The sequence below is a fragment of the Copadichromis virginalis genome, linkage group LG3 (genome assembly GCF_057382275.1).
Source record: "Copadichromis virginalis isolate Kocher_CV1m ecotype Utaka linkage group LG3, C_Virginalis_male_GT1.1, whole genome shotgun sequence".
NCBI classification, from domain to species: domain Eukaryota; kingdom Metazoa; phylum Chordata; class Actinopteri; order Cichliformes; family Cichlidae; genus Copadichromis; species Copadichromis virginalis.
In genome coordinates this window covers 39,687,344-39,703,735 of record NC_140620.1, presented here as the reverse complement: position 1 = coordinate 39,703,735, position 16,392 = coordinate 39,687,344, and the positions used below count along the sequence as shown (strand labels likewise).

The following is a 16,392-nucleotide window of genomic DNA, read 5'->3' as shown; positions in this document are numbered from 1 at the left end:
CAGTGAGTTCACTGTCGTCCAGTTACCAGATCTCAGTTCAACAGAGCATCTTTGGGCTTTGGTGGAAGGGGAGATTTGCATCATGGATGTTCAGCAGACAAATCTGCAGCAACTGTGTGATTAGCATAACATTAGCACAGTGAAGCTGAAGGATGAACGCTAACTTTTTTCCACTCGATAAAAGTTAACGTGAGGGTTTCTGGTGGATAGGGACAAATGCAATTGCATAGCAGGATGCTATACACGGACCAAACTTCAGTCAGGAGAACAACTGAGATAATCCATCCATAATACGAGGTTAGTCATTCATATACTGCAACAACATGGGAATAGAGCAGCTGCGAGAGAATTCGGCATTAATGAATCAATGGTAGGGAAGTAGAGGAAGCGCAGTTTTTGGCTTTCCTCATATTCCAAAAGTGCTTCATCTCTTTACTATTACTGTTGCCCGGCATAATTTGCAGATGATGTTGTTTGCAGCCGCTGCAGTGGTTTTGACCAAAACAGGCACAGCTTGATGATGACACCATCAACATGCGCTATCGCGGTAGAGCGGTATAGTAAAAATCTCTACCGTTGGCCATATACCGTTTATACCGCCCACCCCTATGTGTGATGCTGTTAAAATGGACCAAAATCTCTGAATGGACCAAAATCTTGCAGCAGTCTCGAGGCAAATAAAAAAGGGGGTCCAACCCCATACTAGTAAGGTGTACCTAATAAAGTATCTGTGCATGTCTGCTTGGACATCGGAGCTCTGTAGGTGATCTATGTTGATTTGCAACGCCATCGTTGTGGTCTTGTGGCTTCCGGCTTGTTGATGCGTGATCAGTTTGGGATTGTGGTAATTAGCAGGGCGGATCAACACAATAAACTTTTTATTATGTTCCTTGAATCATTTCTAAACAATTTGCAGGATGCGTTGTCCATCTGGGAGGGCCCGCTGTCAGTGAATGACACTGACGTGGCTGTTTGTGTCAAATTAACATCCACATGAATGCCAGGACCAAATGCGTCCCAGTGGAGCACTAGATTTTACTGGCTTGTCAGTTAATGTTTTAGCTGATCAGTGTAACGCCCTTATGTGTGCACTTTTGTTCTTTTGGACTTTTACTGAGCAGCTTTACTGATTCTTTAAAAAGAATATTGAGCCAAGTTCAACTTTATTTATTCATGTGATCTATGTCTTTTTCTCCAACAGCAAATCCTTCGTCACTCCCGCAGTAATGCCACCAAGGTGATTTTCCTCATCACTGACGGCTACTCTAACGGTGGAGACCCTCGGCCTGTGGCGGCGGCTCTGAGAGAACGCGGCGTTGAGATCTTCACTTTGGGCATCTGGCAGGGTAACATCAGGGAGCTACACGACATGGCCTCTCAGCCCAAAGACCAGCACTGCTACCTGGTGCACAACTTCGCCGAGTTTGAGGCCCTGGCTCGTCGAGCTCTGCACGAAGGTAAGGAGTGACAGAGAAAGGTTCCAGATTTCCAGTGATTATTAAAAGAAACATCTGCGATCTCATGTCAAAGCTTTAGTTAAACATGTATCAAATCTCCCCTCTTTCCCACTTAACCCGTTTGGTTTTCCAGGGGTGAGTTACATCATGCTTGATGTTATTCTTAATAATAAAAGTTCAGGCTACGCCAGCTTCTTTGAAGCCTGAGCGCATCCAATGTCACCATTTGACCCGTAGCAATATTTCTGTACTAGTGCTTTCACCCCGTTAAGTTTCTGTGCTTCTTTCAAAGTAAGTGGATAATATTTTACATTAAATCTGACAACATGCATTTCACACGATAACTTCTGTTTTGTGCTGCCAGCAGCCATTAGCCCTCACTTCTAAGCAGATTAGACGCAGCAACGCTCTTTTTCCCACACTTGAAGGGAAATTCCCCACTGTTCAGTGAAAATAGGGATCCAGTCACGGTTTTAAAACTTAAAATCTCACCATAAAATATCACAGACGAGTGCAGAGCGAGCTGTAAATCACTCACATGCTTACGCGGGCTCTGAGCGACCACGTCCGCATACACAGTGGCTGAAATTCCAGATGAGGCTGCAGTAGTAGAAGCGCTGGTGAGACGGGATAAGGCTACGAGAATGAAAGCCAACCCACACCGTACTATCAGCTCAGCCTCCGGTCTGTCTCTCACCCTCTGTCTTGAAGTCTGGCCCCTCTGCCAACAGCAGTCTCAAAGCACAAAGACAGGTTTCACATGGCCCTGTGGCTCTGTCAGCCATCCAGCAGTTGCAATAAAAACAAAACAAATAAGGCGGCAGGTTAATTTCTAGAAGTAAAATTAAATTTGACATTTAGCCTTGGTCACACCATCAAAGACAGTTTTCCCCCCTTGGCTCAGGCAGTAATGCCACAGCTCCCATTTCATTTTGGGCTTTCCTTTGCGAGCTCTAGTGGAGTTTATGCAAGAAAGATGATTTGGCAGGCTTTAAAAGTCGGTTGTACCTTTGTGGTTCACAAGTGGTGCCTGTTTTGATTTATTCTGTCTGCATTTCTGTGGTTAAGATGTCTGTTTGTCTCTGTCTGACAGATGTGTTGTAGCGCACACAAGAACAAAAAAATAAAGCAAAGCTTTGTTTCATCTTGCAGTTGTTGAAGACCGTGTTTTTCTTTACGACTTCATACAAAAATAAAGTTGCTGAAGGTTAAATGGTGCCAGAAGACTCCCCATTTTTCACATATTTTGGTCGTCTGCACCAATCGCTCCGTCAGACTTCCTTAATGATGGTGTTTTACCCAGCATTTAACTCGACACTTGAAAATGTCTTATTCTCAGGCGGTGTAATTGAAACCTGTGCTTCTCTGCGCTTGCTTGCTTCCCTCAGACCTCCCTACGGGCAGCTACATCCAGGAGGATCTGTCACGCTGCGCTTCTTTGTGTGAAGCGGGCAAGGATTGTTGCGACCTGATGGCCAGCTGCAAGTGCGGCACACACACCGGGCAGTACGACTGCATATGTGAGAAGGGATACTACGGCAAGGGTCTGCAGCACGAGTGCACAGGTAGGGCAGATTATATCTGTTTAATATTGGCTGTGATGATCTATGAATTTTCTGTAAGGCCCGAGTCACTAATGCTGACTGATCCTTCTTAAAAATGTCACATGTAGCAGATGTGAGATAAACTGCTTGTGACCTACGCAGCTGGGTTTTTACGCAGAGCAATTTGTGCACAGATTATGTTGTTCACATTGTGAAAGAACACCTCATGTGTTATGTTAACACCTAAGATCAAAGTTCAAAGCTTTTCGCTAGTAAAACAAATCCTCCCTGCTTTCGAAATTGACACGTGGAGCTCCTTTTTGGTTTCTTACCCCCACCACATTACGATCGCAGCCTCAGGTTGCTCCTGAGCTCACCGGGGGTGGATGTTAAATAAGCAGCCTGTCTACTTAACGCAGTGTAAGCTTTCCGCAAGACAGATCGCTATCACCAAACCTAGTTTATGTGATATAGCGGTGGAGAACTGTTAGTGATGTTTCTGTGTTCTCAGGACCCCAATTATCCTTCACTCACCTTTGACTCCTACACTCCCAGAAGGGGAGTCCTGCTCCCACCTTCACTTTCCACCTTTAATCACACCTCGTCCAAGGTTTTCTTTACTCTCTACATGCACCAGATACGCTGCTGTCTTTTTAAAATGAACTGCCTTTTTTCTGTGACTCTTAGTGCTCCAACTTCCACGTATGTTTTGTGATTGTCCATTTGAGGACAAAAAAGAATCTGTTTCATCCGTTGCCAGAGTGCTCTGCCTTTTACCCTCAAGTTTCTTACTACTAGTTAGTAGAAAGTCGGGCCTCTGGGATCTATTATTTGTCTTTTTAGATGACAGCATCGGTGAAAGTTGCTCTAATGTATTTGTGTGATGTAGACATAAACATGTCCAGGCATATATTAATGAGGTGCACATACATTGATTTATCTCTTGGGCTGTGATCCATAAAATCCATAAGCTACATGTTTCATTAAAAGCTGTAATAATGTAAGAACTGTTTGTGTCGAAGACCAGCTGCAGACGGGTTAAAGTGCACAGCTGAAGTGGTGATGTTGGAGAGCTTTCTCTTTTTGTCTTTTGTTCTTCTGAACACAAACATTTACCTTTCCTATCACCTTTCCTGGAATTTCTTAGAGTCGAATTTCCAATCTCTGAGTATGTTTTTTTTGACGTAATATGATTTAATCCACCCCATGTTGTGTTAATCTCCAAAGAACAGAAAACAAAGGAAGCATGTTTAATATTCCTCTTTTGGGTTTTCACACTATAGTCAAAGAATCCTAAACATGGGAGTAAAGATGGTTGTAGTGTGAAAAGAAAGCATTATTTTGGACAAATGGAACTAATTTTTTTCTGCAGATTCTGGAGATTGTTAATATTAAAGTTAACTTAAAATGTCTAAATAAAGATGGACAAAGAGTGGAAAGACTCGTGTTTGGAAGGACTGTTTGAGGACAATCTGGGACTCAATCAACTTTTCTGCTGACTTAACTTCTGGGGAAAGGGCAGATTTTTTAGGCTTCCAGTAAACGCAACAGATATCCAGTTAGCTGATATCATTAGTCCAGTTCAAAACTTCACGTTTGTTGCTCTGGTCATTGTTTACATTCTCTTTTTTCTCTTTTTTTTTCCACATGGACTTTTTGCTCAACCGTGATTGGTAAACAGAAGTTGGATTATAGGTCAAAACCACAAAGTCTTGCTTACAGATTCTGCGTATTGTGTGTAGATCTTTGTTAAGATAAGAGACTCTTACGATCAGAAACATTTGAAATCATCTCTCGGATTAGATTATGAAATTCAAGATATCAGAGAGATTCATGTCTAACAGTTCCCAGACATAAATAATAAATACATCCTTGCTGAACAGAAATGTTGAGGCAGCAGTTCTGCATGTGTTAAATCAGCTTGGAACAAGCCCGACTGCAGAATTGATAAAAACTTTGTGGCAGTTCATTAATTTTCGGCCTAACGCGCTGCAGACAATCATGTTAAAACACTGGCCAGCGGCTTGTGTAATGACACATTAATTTGTCTTCCATATGTCCGTCTCTGCTCTGTTAAATCTCCAGTTACACTGTGTAGTGTTACATGCTGTCATTGCATGAGGTTAGGGGTTGATACATAATTATTATTTTTTGTTACCAAACGTGCAATCATCAGATTCACAGGGGGCCTGTCGGACTGTAATTGTTGGAGAGCGGCTAGAAGACGCAGTGGTTTTGTTAAAGCTCTGTCACTGAGGCAGCTCACCCCGCTTGCGAGGAAGACAGGTGGGAGGGATTGAGAAGAAAATCGACCCTGAGTGCACTGCCTAGAGGTAACAATAACAGAAATCTGGATAACAATCACGTCCAATAATGGGAAACGACAGGCGGTAATCCCCCGTCGCGCTCGCCCTCTGGGTCTCTTCACCCACATGTTTTCAATCCAGCGTTTGATAACACGCAGGGAAGGAGGAATGAGAGAAATTTCAGTAACAGAGAAGTTTAAATAATTCAGAACGTCAGAAAGAGAACGTGAGAGCAGGGAGTAAGTAGGAATTCCAAAGTAAAGGGCATCGGGGTCATCGTGCCAAAACACACGCCTCCCTAATTCTCATCAGATGTTGTCGAGACTAGAGCCCCCCCACTCTGCTTATTAATGCTTTTTAATGCTTTAATTAATAGCAGGGAGCCGACTTTAGAGTTGGCTCAGCCGGCGCGAGGAAGGAAGGACACAGCGAGGCGCTGAAACCGCAACTCGGGACCGCTTCCTCCGTCTGTCTCCGACCCGCTTGTGTAATGCACTCTCATGGAGGAGGAGGCGTGAGTTAATGTGTCGTGGACGCTTGATTGTCTGTGAGCTGACGTGTACCCGCAGAAGCATGTGTCACTGCACGCCGAGGCACATTAGCGGTGTGAGCTTCGGTTTTTGTTAACTGGTGCGAAAGAGGCTCGTATGTTTTTGAACCCTGCATTTATTGGAGGTTTTATATTTTCTAATTTCTTACAAGGCTTCTTTGGTGTAGCGGTGGCTCCAGCACCAATTAAGTTTGCAGTATGTAACATGTGAGGAAACTTGACAAGCTCCTGCTGTTCTTAGAAAAATCCAGCATTTTTTTCTTTAATACTCTGTTGCTTTAACCTTAATGGTTTTGGCTGAACTGTTGGTGTTGTGTGAATTGTGGGTACATTGTGTGCGTCAGCCGTGCCAGGTCTCTTGAGTGGCAGTGTATACACTGCAGCACCGCTGCTGGAGCTGGATGCCAGGCTTGGGTTTGTTGTCTGCATCACGAGTTTGCAAACATTTTTATGCTTTTTCAGACTCTGTTTTCTCACATTAACATTAACAGTCTTTGACACATCTGAAAAGAATATGGCCGTGCTCGGTCCTGTCAGTGGGTTGTTATTATCATTGGCTGACGGGCTCTATTGGAAACGCTATCCAAATCCCTCCAGCGCACAGCAGTGTTGTTTATGAAGCTGTCGACAGCCAAGTGAAACAGCCTCTTCCACAAAACATGACTGGAATCTCATCAGATAGAAACAGATGATGGAGCCAGTTCCTGCATAGTTTGGTTTATTCCGACAGGCCAAATAGGACATTGTTGTCTCTCTGCTCAAATACCAATCCAAACGCTTCAGGGACAGTATCACCGAGGATCACCAGAGGAATGGGGAAGCGGATAAATGTAGTAAGGGGCTGAGACGAGTCCAGAGGGGGTAACATGTTTTCCTCCTGTCACACATTCTGGCTTATCAGACTCTTCTGTAGCCTGAGAGAATGACAGGAGCTCTGGACTGTGTTAATGTGGTGTCAGCACAGGCCTTTGTTCTGCTCTGGACAGCTCTGCCAGAGACGAATCGAGAAGAGGGAGAATGAGTGAGAGCAGAAGACACTATGGAAGCCAAAAGTAAACAAAAAAACCTTGTAAAACAAAAATAAAAAAGTTAAAACAGCAAGAAATTAACAGATAATGGCATGCTGCTCTGCCATTGATTTATACTGGAAAATCCTCATTTCTGTGTTGTCCAAATCAAATATAATTACACTTTTGCCTGATAGCTATTCATACTCTTTAATACGCTTTAATCCTGTGTGATATATTTTATCGGTTTTCTTTCAGTCCATGTCTGCACTGGCAATCCATTCTCATCTATCAGATGCCACTGACGTCAACGATATGCGTAAATGTGTCCTTTGGCGTCAACGTCTTAACACACGAGCCGCAGCAGTAGTACACGCAGAAAGAAAACAGTACAGACCAACAAAGTATGTGTCATGTCCTGTCTGAGAGTCTGGCATTTTGCAGTCTCTTTAGCTCTGTTATTACTCCCTGATTTCTTTCCTGTTCGCTACCTTATTTCTTTCCCCTTTAATTCCGTGGTTAGAGTTTGGCATTAAAGCAGCTTAGTTGGGAAAAGGAGATGGATTTACTTATAATATAAACCCTCACGACATGAGCTTTACATGCTAAAAAATTACCGTTACCTAATTGCATATAAATGTAACACCGGGGGGTCCTTCCCAAGTCTGTATGTGACAAATTGGTAGTGAAAAAACATTCAAACTGCTGCCATAACCTAATGTTGCACAGCACAGATACATTTTACCTGTAACAGCAGAACTAGGCAGTGGTCTGGAAATCCTGGAAGCATCTGCAAACCTACGTGGAAGTACAGTTTTTACAGTATTTGGTTTGACCACCTGTATTCTTCAGGACAGTCTGAACTTTCTTGGCAGCTTTCTTGTCGTTTCTTTAAGTAGTCTTCAGGAATAGTTCTCCAGGACATTCAAAGCTCTTCTTTGGATGTTTCTGCCTTTAGTTGATCCCACATTGCTTCAATAATGTTGTGGTCCGGGCTCTGGGGAGGCCACTCCATGACTAATAGTGCTTCACCGTGTGTTTTTCTATCAAGGTATGCTTTTACTGCATGTGTTTTGGATCATTATCATACTTACAAATTAAACTGCAGCTATTCAGATTCTTCTTACATGGTATTACATTGTGGATCAAAATCTAATGTTCATAATTCCACGAGTTTTGAGAAGATCTCCAACACCACTGACTGAATTCCAAACCATGACAGAGCCTCCACTGTGTCTTACAGATGGCTTCAGATGCTTGCTGTTATACCTCTTGATGATTTGAACCACAAATATCAAATTTGGATTTATCACTCTATCAGACCGGCAGCCACTGATTTCAGTTGCAGTGGCCACAGGTCCAGTTCTTCCTCAGTCTTTTCTCCCTGTTTCCCTTCCTTAAAAATGGCCACTGAGACCATTTCAGATCAGGCTTCAGTGAGCAGTAGATGTATGTAGGACCAGATGTATGTCAGGTAAAGTCAACGAATTGCCGCCGCAGTGCTATTTATTCAAACTTCACAGCAGGAAACACATAAAAACTGATTTCACATATGAATTATTTTGGCTGGTGGACTGCTCAGAATATTTCAGAATATATTTTATTTCATTTTTTATATTCCTAAGCTTTGCTTTGTAACCTTTTTGTACTTGCAGCCAAAGCTACCTGACAGAAAAAATCTTGAAGCCTAATAAAAAGCAGAAATACGATTTATGTCAGTCAAGCGATTCTAAAGGTCAACAGTGAACTTCCAGGGGATAAACTTTTGTTTATTTTTCTTTTTTTTATTGGCAACAACAACAGTGCAACAATCAAGACCAGAAGTCTCTTACATTTTTCTCTGAGTGGATTTGAGTTGCGCTGAAATATGCACAATATTTACTTATTGATGGATGTTTGCGATTTTGGAAATGAGGAAATATTTTTAGATGGCTTACCCTTTTTAAGGCCGTTATCTGACTGTAAGCTGTTGACTGGAATGCATTGAGTGCAGCAAAACAACTCTTCTGAGCTGATACCACAAGAGTTGCACAATGTTTACAGAATAAAGTTCACAAAAGCCTCTTGAACCCAAAGGGAGACGCGTGGCAGCAGTGAGCTTCTGCTTGACCCTAAACATCCATTTCTTTGTGGATGTCCTGTCTGTTGTCCGAGACGAGCAGCGTTTGCCGCGTCTGCTCGGTAAATATTTGTGTAGACATAAATCTTGAGGTAGACATAAATCCAACAGAGGAATTAAAATGACAATAGAGGTGGGATTTGCTGAATGCTAAGGAGGAATAAGAAAAGTGTTGAAATGGCGGAAATCTCTTGGCGTTACTGGGATGTTGCAATCATTTTTTTTCTCTTTTTGCCTCCACCTCTGAGCTGAGGTCTCCAGTTTTTATGATGAATAGTCAAAATAGTAAAAACTGAACTCTGAGGAATGTGGCTGAGCTTGACACAACGCTGTCTTGGTTCCCGACGCTGTGCAGCTCATCTCACTTTGCACTGTCACACTAACACAAGTATATACTACGCTGGGATCCACTCACGAGCACGGCGACGTGCTTTTGGTGCGCTTACGTACATCAAAATATGTGAAGGATCTAAAACAACCCAGGCAAGCTTGGTGCAGAGTTTATATCTGTCGAGGCAGCACACACACACACACACACACACACACACACACACACACACACACACACACACACACACACACACACACACACTGTGTTGTCATATTACAAAAAGAGGAATTTCATATTTTCACTCTCAAGAAAAATTTGTGAATAATAACCAGAACCTCTAGCAGGATTCCCAGGATTTCTCTTCTGATTAATCATAAAATGTGGTCTGATCTTCTTCCAAGTCACACTTAATTTCAGACAAACACAATCTGGTTAAACTAATGAAACAAAAACAGCTTATAAGTATAAGCTGCCACTCAAGAAACCTGGCACGGCTGACGCACATGATGTACCCACAATTCACACAACACCAACAGTTGAACCAAAACCATAAAGGTTAAAGCAACAGAGTATTAAAGAAAAAATGTAGAAAAAGTAAATGAACCTCTGTGCTGAGGACCCCTCCTTATAAATAACGTTGCTTGCAAAGCTTTCTATTCTCAAGAAAAACTATTTCCTGTGAACCACTGTTGATCAAAACAACTTTCACAGGACCTTAGAAGATCGAATCTAAGAAAAACAGTGAAAAAGTGACTTGGATGATTGATGAAATGTTTCACCCACTAAAAACGCAACATCCAGATGAACTGATGACCTTAGAAGATGCACAAAACTGCACTGGCTGCAAAAGCATTTGGCTCCTGGGCATCTTTCAGAATCACACCAAGAGAACTTAGTGCAGTACTGAGAGAGATAAATGACCTTGAGGTTCACAGAGAAGCACCTGCTGAAATCCCTACAGTTTGCTAAAATCGATGTTTTTGTGTTATTAAAGTGGAAAAACACTAAACGTGAATGGAAACCTCAGAAGAAACCACTACTTTCCAAATATTGCACCACATTTCCACTTTCTAAAATACCTCCTAGATGTTTGAGACAAAAGTTTAGCTTTTTTTTTTGCCAAAAATAGAAAATGCTATGTTTGGAGAAAACACAATTGCACAGCTACACTGAAACCTCACTGCCATATCTTAATCTAAGTTAACCTAAGCGTCATGGTTTGAGGTTGCTGTGTTTGCTTCGGGGGCCTGTACGCCCTCCAGTCGTTGAGGGAGCAATGAATTCAAAATGGCATCAAGAACATTTACAGGGCAGCAGTCTGTGACCCAAAGCTGAGGAGAGTTTGAATGATGCCACAGCAGAATTGTTGTTTTTGTTGTTTGCCAAGTCAGATTCCTGACCTTGACTCAGTTGAGCTGCTGTGGTTTGACCTGAAGAGATCTGTTCACTCGAGACATCCCAGAAGAATGAAAATGAAACCGTTTTATTGGAGAAATGGAGAAAAACGCCTTCTAATTGTTGTGCAAGTCTTATAAGCAACTTTAGGAATCGTCTTAGGGAGACGGTACAAGCGCCTAACATTTTTCCAGCCTGCTCTGAGTGATTGCTCTGTGAATTCAATAACTGTGTGTTATCAGTTTAGTCAAACTGTGTTTTTGTCAAACTGGATTTTGTAGCTGATCAATACAGAAGTCTTGGTAATTTCAAAGCTTTCACACACCAGTTTTGTTCCAGTAACTGACACTGGTCCTCTGTTTGCTGAATTGTTTGCACTTTAAATGTTTTTAAAAGTAAATTTCTACCAGAGGAGCAAATTTCGGTGAACTCCTCCAACATGTTGCATAAGCTTTCTTATAAAGACTCTCTGTTTCCTCTTGCTGTATAACTCCTAATCCCCACAGCATCAATAACCACAGCAGACTGTCTGCTTCTGTTCAGTTTGTCTGCATCTGTCCAAGTCCTTCTTTCTTAATGTTTTGTGGTGAAAGTGGAGTTGCTCAACATGAATCCTGGCTCCGTTTGGTGTAGTTATGGTGGTGGTGTGGAGTGGGGTGAGGGGGTTGGTGGCAGATGCCTCAGATTTCCTGAGAACGAGAAAGGAAGGAAGGTTTTGGGGGGATTCGAGTCCCCCGCTCCCCTTTAATTGCTTAAACTGAATGAAAGTTTAGGTTTGTGTTTTTCTTTGGTGAGCAGAGAGTGGAAAGTGAGGGAGGGCACTTCGTTACCCCAGAGCTGTGCGTCTGCTGCGGTGGGTGGACGGAGAGCTTTCAGGAACTGAGGAAGGACCCGACTGGCTCTGTGCCATTACTCTGTGGGTGAGGTTGGGGGTCTGCGGTGCAGTAATGCAAAGAAACAAGTTTTATCCCAGACTCATTCATGACAGCAGCAAATGTGATGTTGACTAATGGCTATTTTGGGTTTTCTTTTTTTATTTACAACTTGTATTGTTTTTATTAGCCTTGTTAGCAGCTCTGTGGCAGAGATGTCTACTGAATGAATAGGCTCCAAATTTGCACTTTATGAACTCTAAAGAGGCACTGTGCAATACTTACTTACTTGGTATCGAGCCAATACCAAGAAAATACAGGGCCAGCGCTGGCATCGATACTGCCGTTACTTGGATCGATCTGCCGAGCACTACTGTAACGACTTTGGTGCACGTCTTCCTCTCTACCTTATTAGGAAGTACAATCACTCCGTTGACACGCTGGGTTTTTAAAACCAAACAAAAAGGCCTTTTACAAATGTTTTCACTCATTAAAGATTGTTTACTTAAGTCCTAAATCACCGTGTAGTGCTGACATCTATATTACAGCAGTCGCTCCACCCTCTCCCCCCCTCCTGTCTGCATTAAATGACACATAGGTTTGTAAAAAGCCTAAATTGATGACTGCTGCTACTGTGTTTTTTAGGTCAGGGATGTTGTAAAGTAGACACGGCCGGTGTTGTAAACCGAGGCCATTCTGAGCGTGTGTGAAGAGGGAAAAAAGAGACAAAGATGAAGGAGCGAGGACGCAGAGAGGCTATAAAGTAGTGCTAATGGGATCCTCCTCTGCAGGAAAGCATGGAAAACAAGGAGCCGTGAAACAGCCAGTGGTTCGAAGCAGAATCTCACTGTGTTATTAACACTTGTCCCCAACCATCCATCCTTCCTTCCTTCCTTCTAACCGTCTCTCCATCAGGTTCTGTTTTGTTTTTTCCCATACTCACCTAGATTCCCTTCTTATGTTGCCCTCTCTGTGCCTCTCTGCAGTTACTTTCATGTGCCACCACTTGAAATAGTGAGCTACTGAGTGGTATTAAGCAGACCATGAAAAACTTCTGTTAAATTGTAAGTAAGTAAGTAATTTGGTACAGCAGCAAAGTCAGAAATCATATATATCAAAAACTGTATTCATAACAATAATAGCCAGTAATGAATCATATATTAACTCTTACTATAGTTGTCTTGAAGGTTTTATTTTTTATTATCTTGACTTTTTGCTCTTTAACTAGTTTCTTTTTACTTCCACCTCTCCCTCACTCATAGCTTAAACTGAAATTTGCCCCCCTGAGGATCATGCACCTCTCAGACTGGACTGAATGTCTCTTTTAGCATCTTAAAGCTTTTCTCCAGTGGCTTTTAAAGTTTTTTGCCCTTCTTCAAATCCAGCGTGTTTGTCCCTTTCTGTGACCCTCATCTGTCTCTGGATTTTCTCCAGTGCTCTTTCAGCTCCCACCTATTTCCTCACACTTAACAACGCCTTCACTAGGTGTATGCATGTATGTTTGTGTGCAATCTGTTGACTGAAGTCTCTCCAGTTGGAGGGAGGTGATGAAGAGGGATGCACGATGTTGCCAAGCGTTGCAGGCTGAGGATGGAGGCAGTCAGCTGCTGCGAGATTTGTACAAGAGTTTAGATTTTCTTCATGTACATAAACTACCTTATCTCAGTAAAACCCCTCGATTCAGGCCCACAATTACACTGTTTTGTTAAAGATATATTTTTGACAACAGAGTAGATGGGAAAGCAGAGGGAAGGGTGGTAGAAACAAAACACAACTACATCAGTCCATCGTAGTGAAGAGAGAGCTGAGTGTAAAAGCAAAGCTGTCGATTTACTAGTCGATCTACATCCCTACATTCAACTGTGGTCACGAGCTCTGGGTAGTGACTGAAAGAAAGAGATTGCAGATGCAGCGCTGGAAATGAGCTTTCTTTGCAGGGTGGCTGGGCTTAGAGATTGGATGAAATTTCAGTCATCAGAGAGGGGCTCAGAGCTACTCCTCCACATCGAAAGGAGAAAGTTGAAGTGGTTCAGGCATCTGACAAGGATGCCTCCTAGGTGAGGTTTTTTGAACAAGTCCTACAGGGAGGAGGCCCTGGGCCAGTCTCAGGTGGATGGATGGATGGATGGATGGATGGATGGATGGAGCAGGTTAAAGACATGGCCACAGTGCATGCGTGAAAATAGCTACATACCTTTAGAAAAAAACAACTCAGAAACAATCAGTCCCCTGCTGCATATGCTGTATGAGCATGTATCCTCTAGGTGAGTTGCTCCTTTAACTCCAAAACCCAACAGGGGAACGCCAACGCCAACTTTGAGGCAAGTTTATGTGTGTGTTTGCATTGGTGTGTTTTTTGCATGTGTATGTGCTGTATGTCCTCATGCAGGTCCAATAACACCGCCTTTTGGTGAAACAGTGACGTGACAGTTGAAAAGGATATGAAAACATGTTGGTGTTAACATCCTGAGTGCGGTGCTACGTCGTCCCAAGTGTACTGAGATCATACTGCGGCATGCTATCACAACATTTCTCAGCATACTGACATCTGTAATCAGGAACAGCAGACCAGAGACCAACCTGTGTTTGCACAGTTGTTAAGCGGTTTGGGTCTCTCTCCCAGTGATTCCCAGTGATGCTGCAGTCTGTAATAAGCAAGCAGGACAGTCTCTGTGTCCTTGGGAATCCATAAGAGATACATAGCAATTGTGGCGAAGTCACTCTCCTTTAAGAATAGGATTGAATAATAAGCAGTCTAACAGCCATGCGGCTGCCACTGAACTTCCTCGGTTTCCTCTCCTTAGTTTCCTCTCGTGTAGAAGTTTCACATTCTTGGGATTGGGGGTCTGTGGAGGTCTCTTCTCCCCCCAGATGGAGGCTGTGTAGGTGGACAGCTGTGCAACAGCCAGATCTCGCCCCCAGCCTCCTTTCTCACTCTGCAATCCAGCTGGAGAACAGACTTAAGCGAGACTCTGGGGATGGGATTTAGAGCCTCCTGGCAATCCATGAAGATGGGATTCCCAAACTTTTCCTGCTTCAGGTGACCCATGTATTAAGGTTGGAAAATTCCTGTGACCTTTAACATCTGAAACACAGACACGCCACACATCTTGCTTTGGATTTCTGTTCATATGAGGGCAAAAAGCAAAGGAGAGGCGTCACGTGTGAGGTCTCGGACCTGCTGCAGGAATCACCGTGCTTCATAATAAACTGCCGACAGTGTGGTTTTATTAGAGCCAGAAGGGTTCTGTTATCTTTCTGAGGGCCACTTCTCCAGGAAATGATTTTTGTTGACCTTGTATTTGTAATTTCCTCTTGTTTTTCTTGGCATCACTTCTCTGTTGTTGATGCACTTGAAAATGACAGCTTCGTTGTACAACAGGAATTCCCAAATTCTTCTGTTATTCAACCATGTATCCTGATGCTCGATGATCTTCCATATAGAGAAAACCTGAGTAACAACTGTGTGATTCTTGTAAGTGCTCTCATCTCTGAAGAGCTCTTAAACTTCCACAAGCACATGTGCAGTAAGGCCAGCTGCAAAAATAACTTCATGCCTTTCAATCACAGAATTTATACCGCACCTCTGTAGTAAATCCTGACGGTTTTACCTGTCAGGTTTACCTTGGACTAAACCCCAAGTAAATGAGGCCATTTTAATGCTTTGATGGGGGAGTTTGCAACTGAATGTGTCACTAATCTGCCAATAATTTTGAATGTGTTTAGCTTTCTTACCTTCATGGGTAAACACTTTGTGTTTTGGTCGTTTATGTTCTTCACATCGTTAAGTTCCACCAGTTTCAGCCTCCTTGGTGGTCCAGATCATTTCTGTGCAAGATGCAGGTATTCTGCCTTCTCCAATGTATACATGGACCACTTACCTGAGGTGAAATATTCGAACCTTTTCAAGCATTCCTTCATGTGCCTGTCAGGGTTTTATGTGAGTGTCTGTTTGTGTAGCCCAGACTATATATTTTAATTGTCTGTTTCCATTGTCTATTTATGCTTCTTAAGTGTGTATGGGAAACCTTGGCTAAGAAGGAGAAGTTTCCTTGCATGTGAACATTGTTTTTGCAGTGGAAACCCTGGAATTTCAGCTCCAATTTAACAGCATTTCTCGTGTGAGAGGGCCTTTGACCACAAATGGCCAGGCCTCTGTCCAGATTTGGCAGCCTGTTTGCAGTATTGCAGGAGTTCCTTGGTCCCTATTGTTTTGCTCTGAGGACAAAAGGCAGACACAGAATTGGGTCACAGCATCACAAATATTACAGGGTGGCTGGACTATTTTGCACTTTTATTATTGGATTTGTTAGCTACCCATTGTGTCATCAACATTTATTTTTCCTAAATCCAAAATTTATATGACACACATAGTTTTCTGTCTGCGAGCCTTGTCATTGCAGTGTGTGGATTTTTGTGCCAGTCGCATAATGACATTTTCACTGTCTTACTCTGAAAAGTACAATGTTCTTTTTTTGTATCATTTAAGAAATTAGTATTTTAATGTAAGCTTCTTGTCAGGGGATATTGTGGGCCCAAATATAGGACACAAAGGCAGACAAAGTAAACAGAGGATTTATTGACCAAATGCAAACCCCCAAGGGTGTGTTGCAAAGCAAGATTAATGGCTTGCCGAGCTATGTTGAGTTTAAAGTCAGAGTTTTCTGTGTTGTGAAAGTGGTTGTATTTTTAGTTGGCTAAATCACTGTGGTAACTTATGGTTAACACGTAACCTGAGGAGTGTACTACAAACAAAGCTCAACACAGCCAGGCTTTCTTTAGTCAGCATTAGCTGGCTCAATAAAACCTAA

General features: G+C 42.6%; 1 protein-coding gene across 2 annotated transcripts in view; it reads left to right on the top strand.

Moving 5' to 3' along the window:
• Positions 1–16,392, top strand: part of svep1 (sushi, von Willebrand factor type A, EGF and pentraxin domain containing 1) — a 115,438-nt gene that overhangs the window by 43,931 nt on the left and 55,115 nt on the right. For both annotated transcript variants that reach the window (XM_085451060.1, XM_085451059.1), the window contains exons 4-5: positions 1,202–1,457; positions 2,846–3,022. In XM_085451060.1, coding sequence (XP_085307186.1) covers positions 1,202–1,457; positions 2,846–3,022 — 433 coding nt within the window. The remainder of the gene's footprint in view (positions 1–1,201; positions 1,458–2,845; positions 3,023–16,392) is intronic.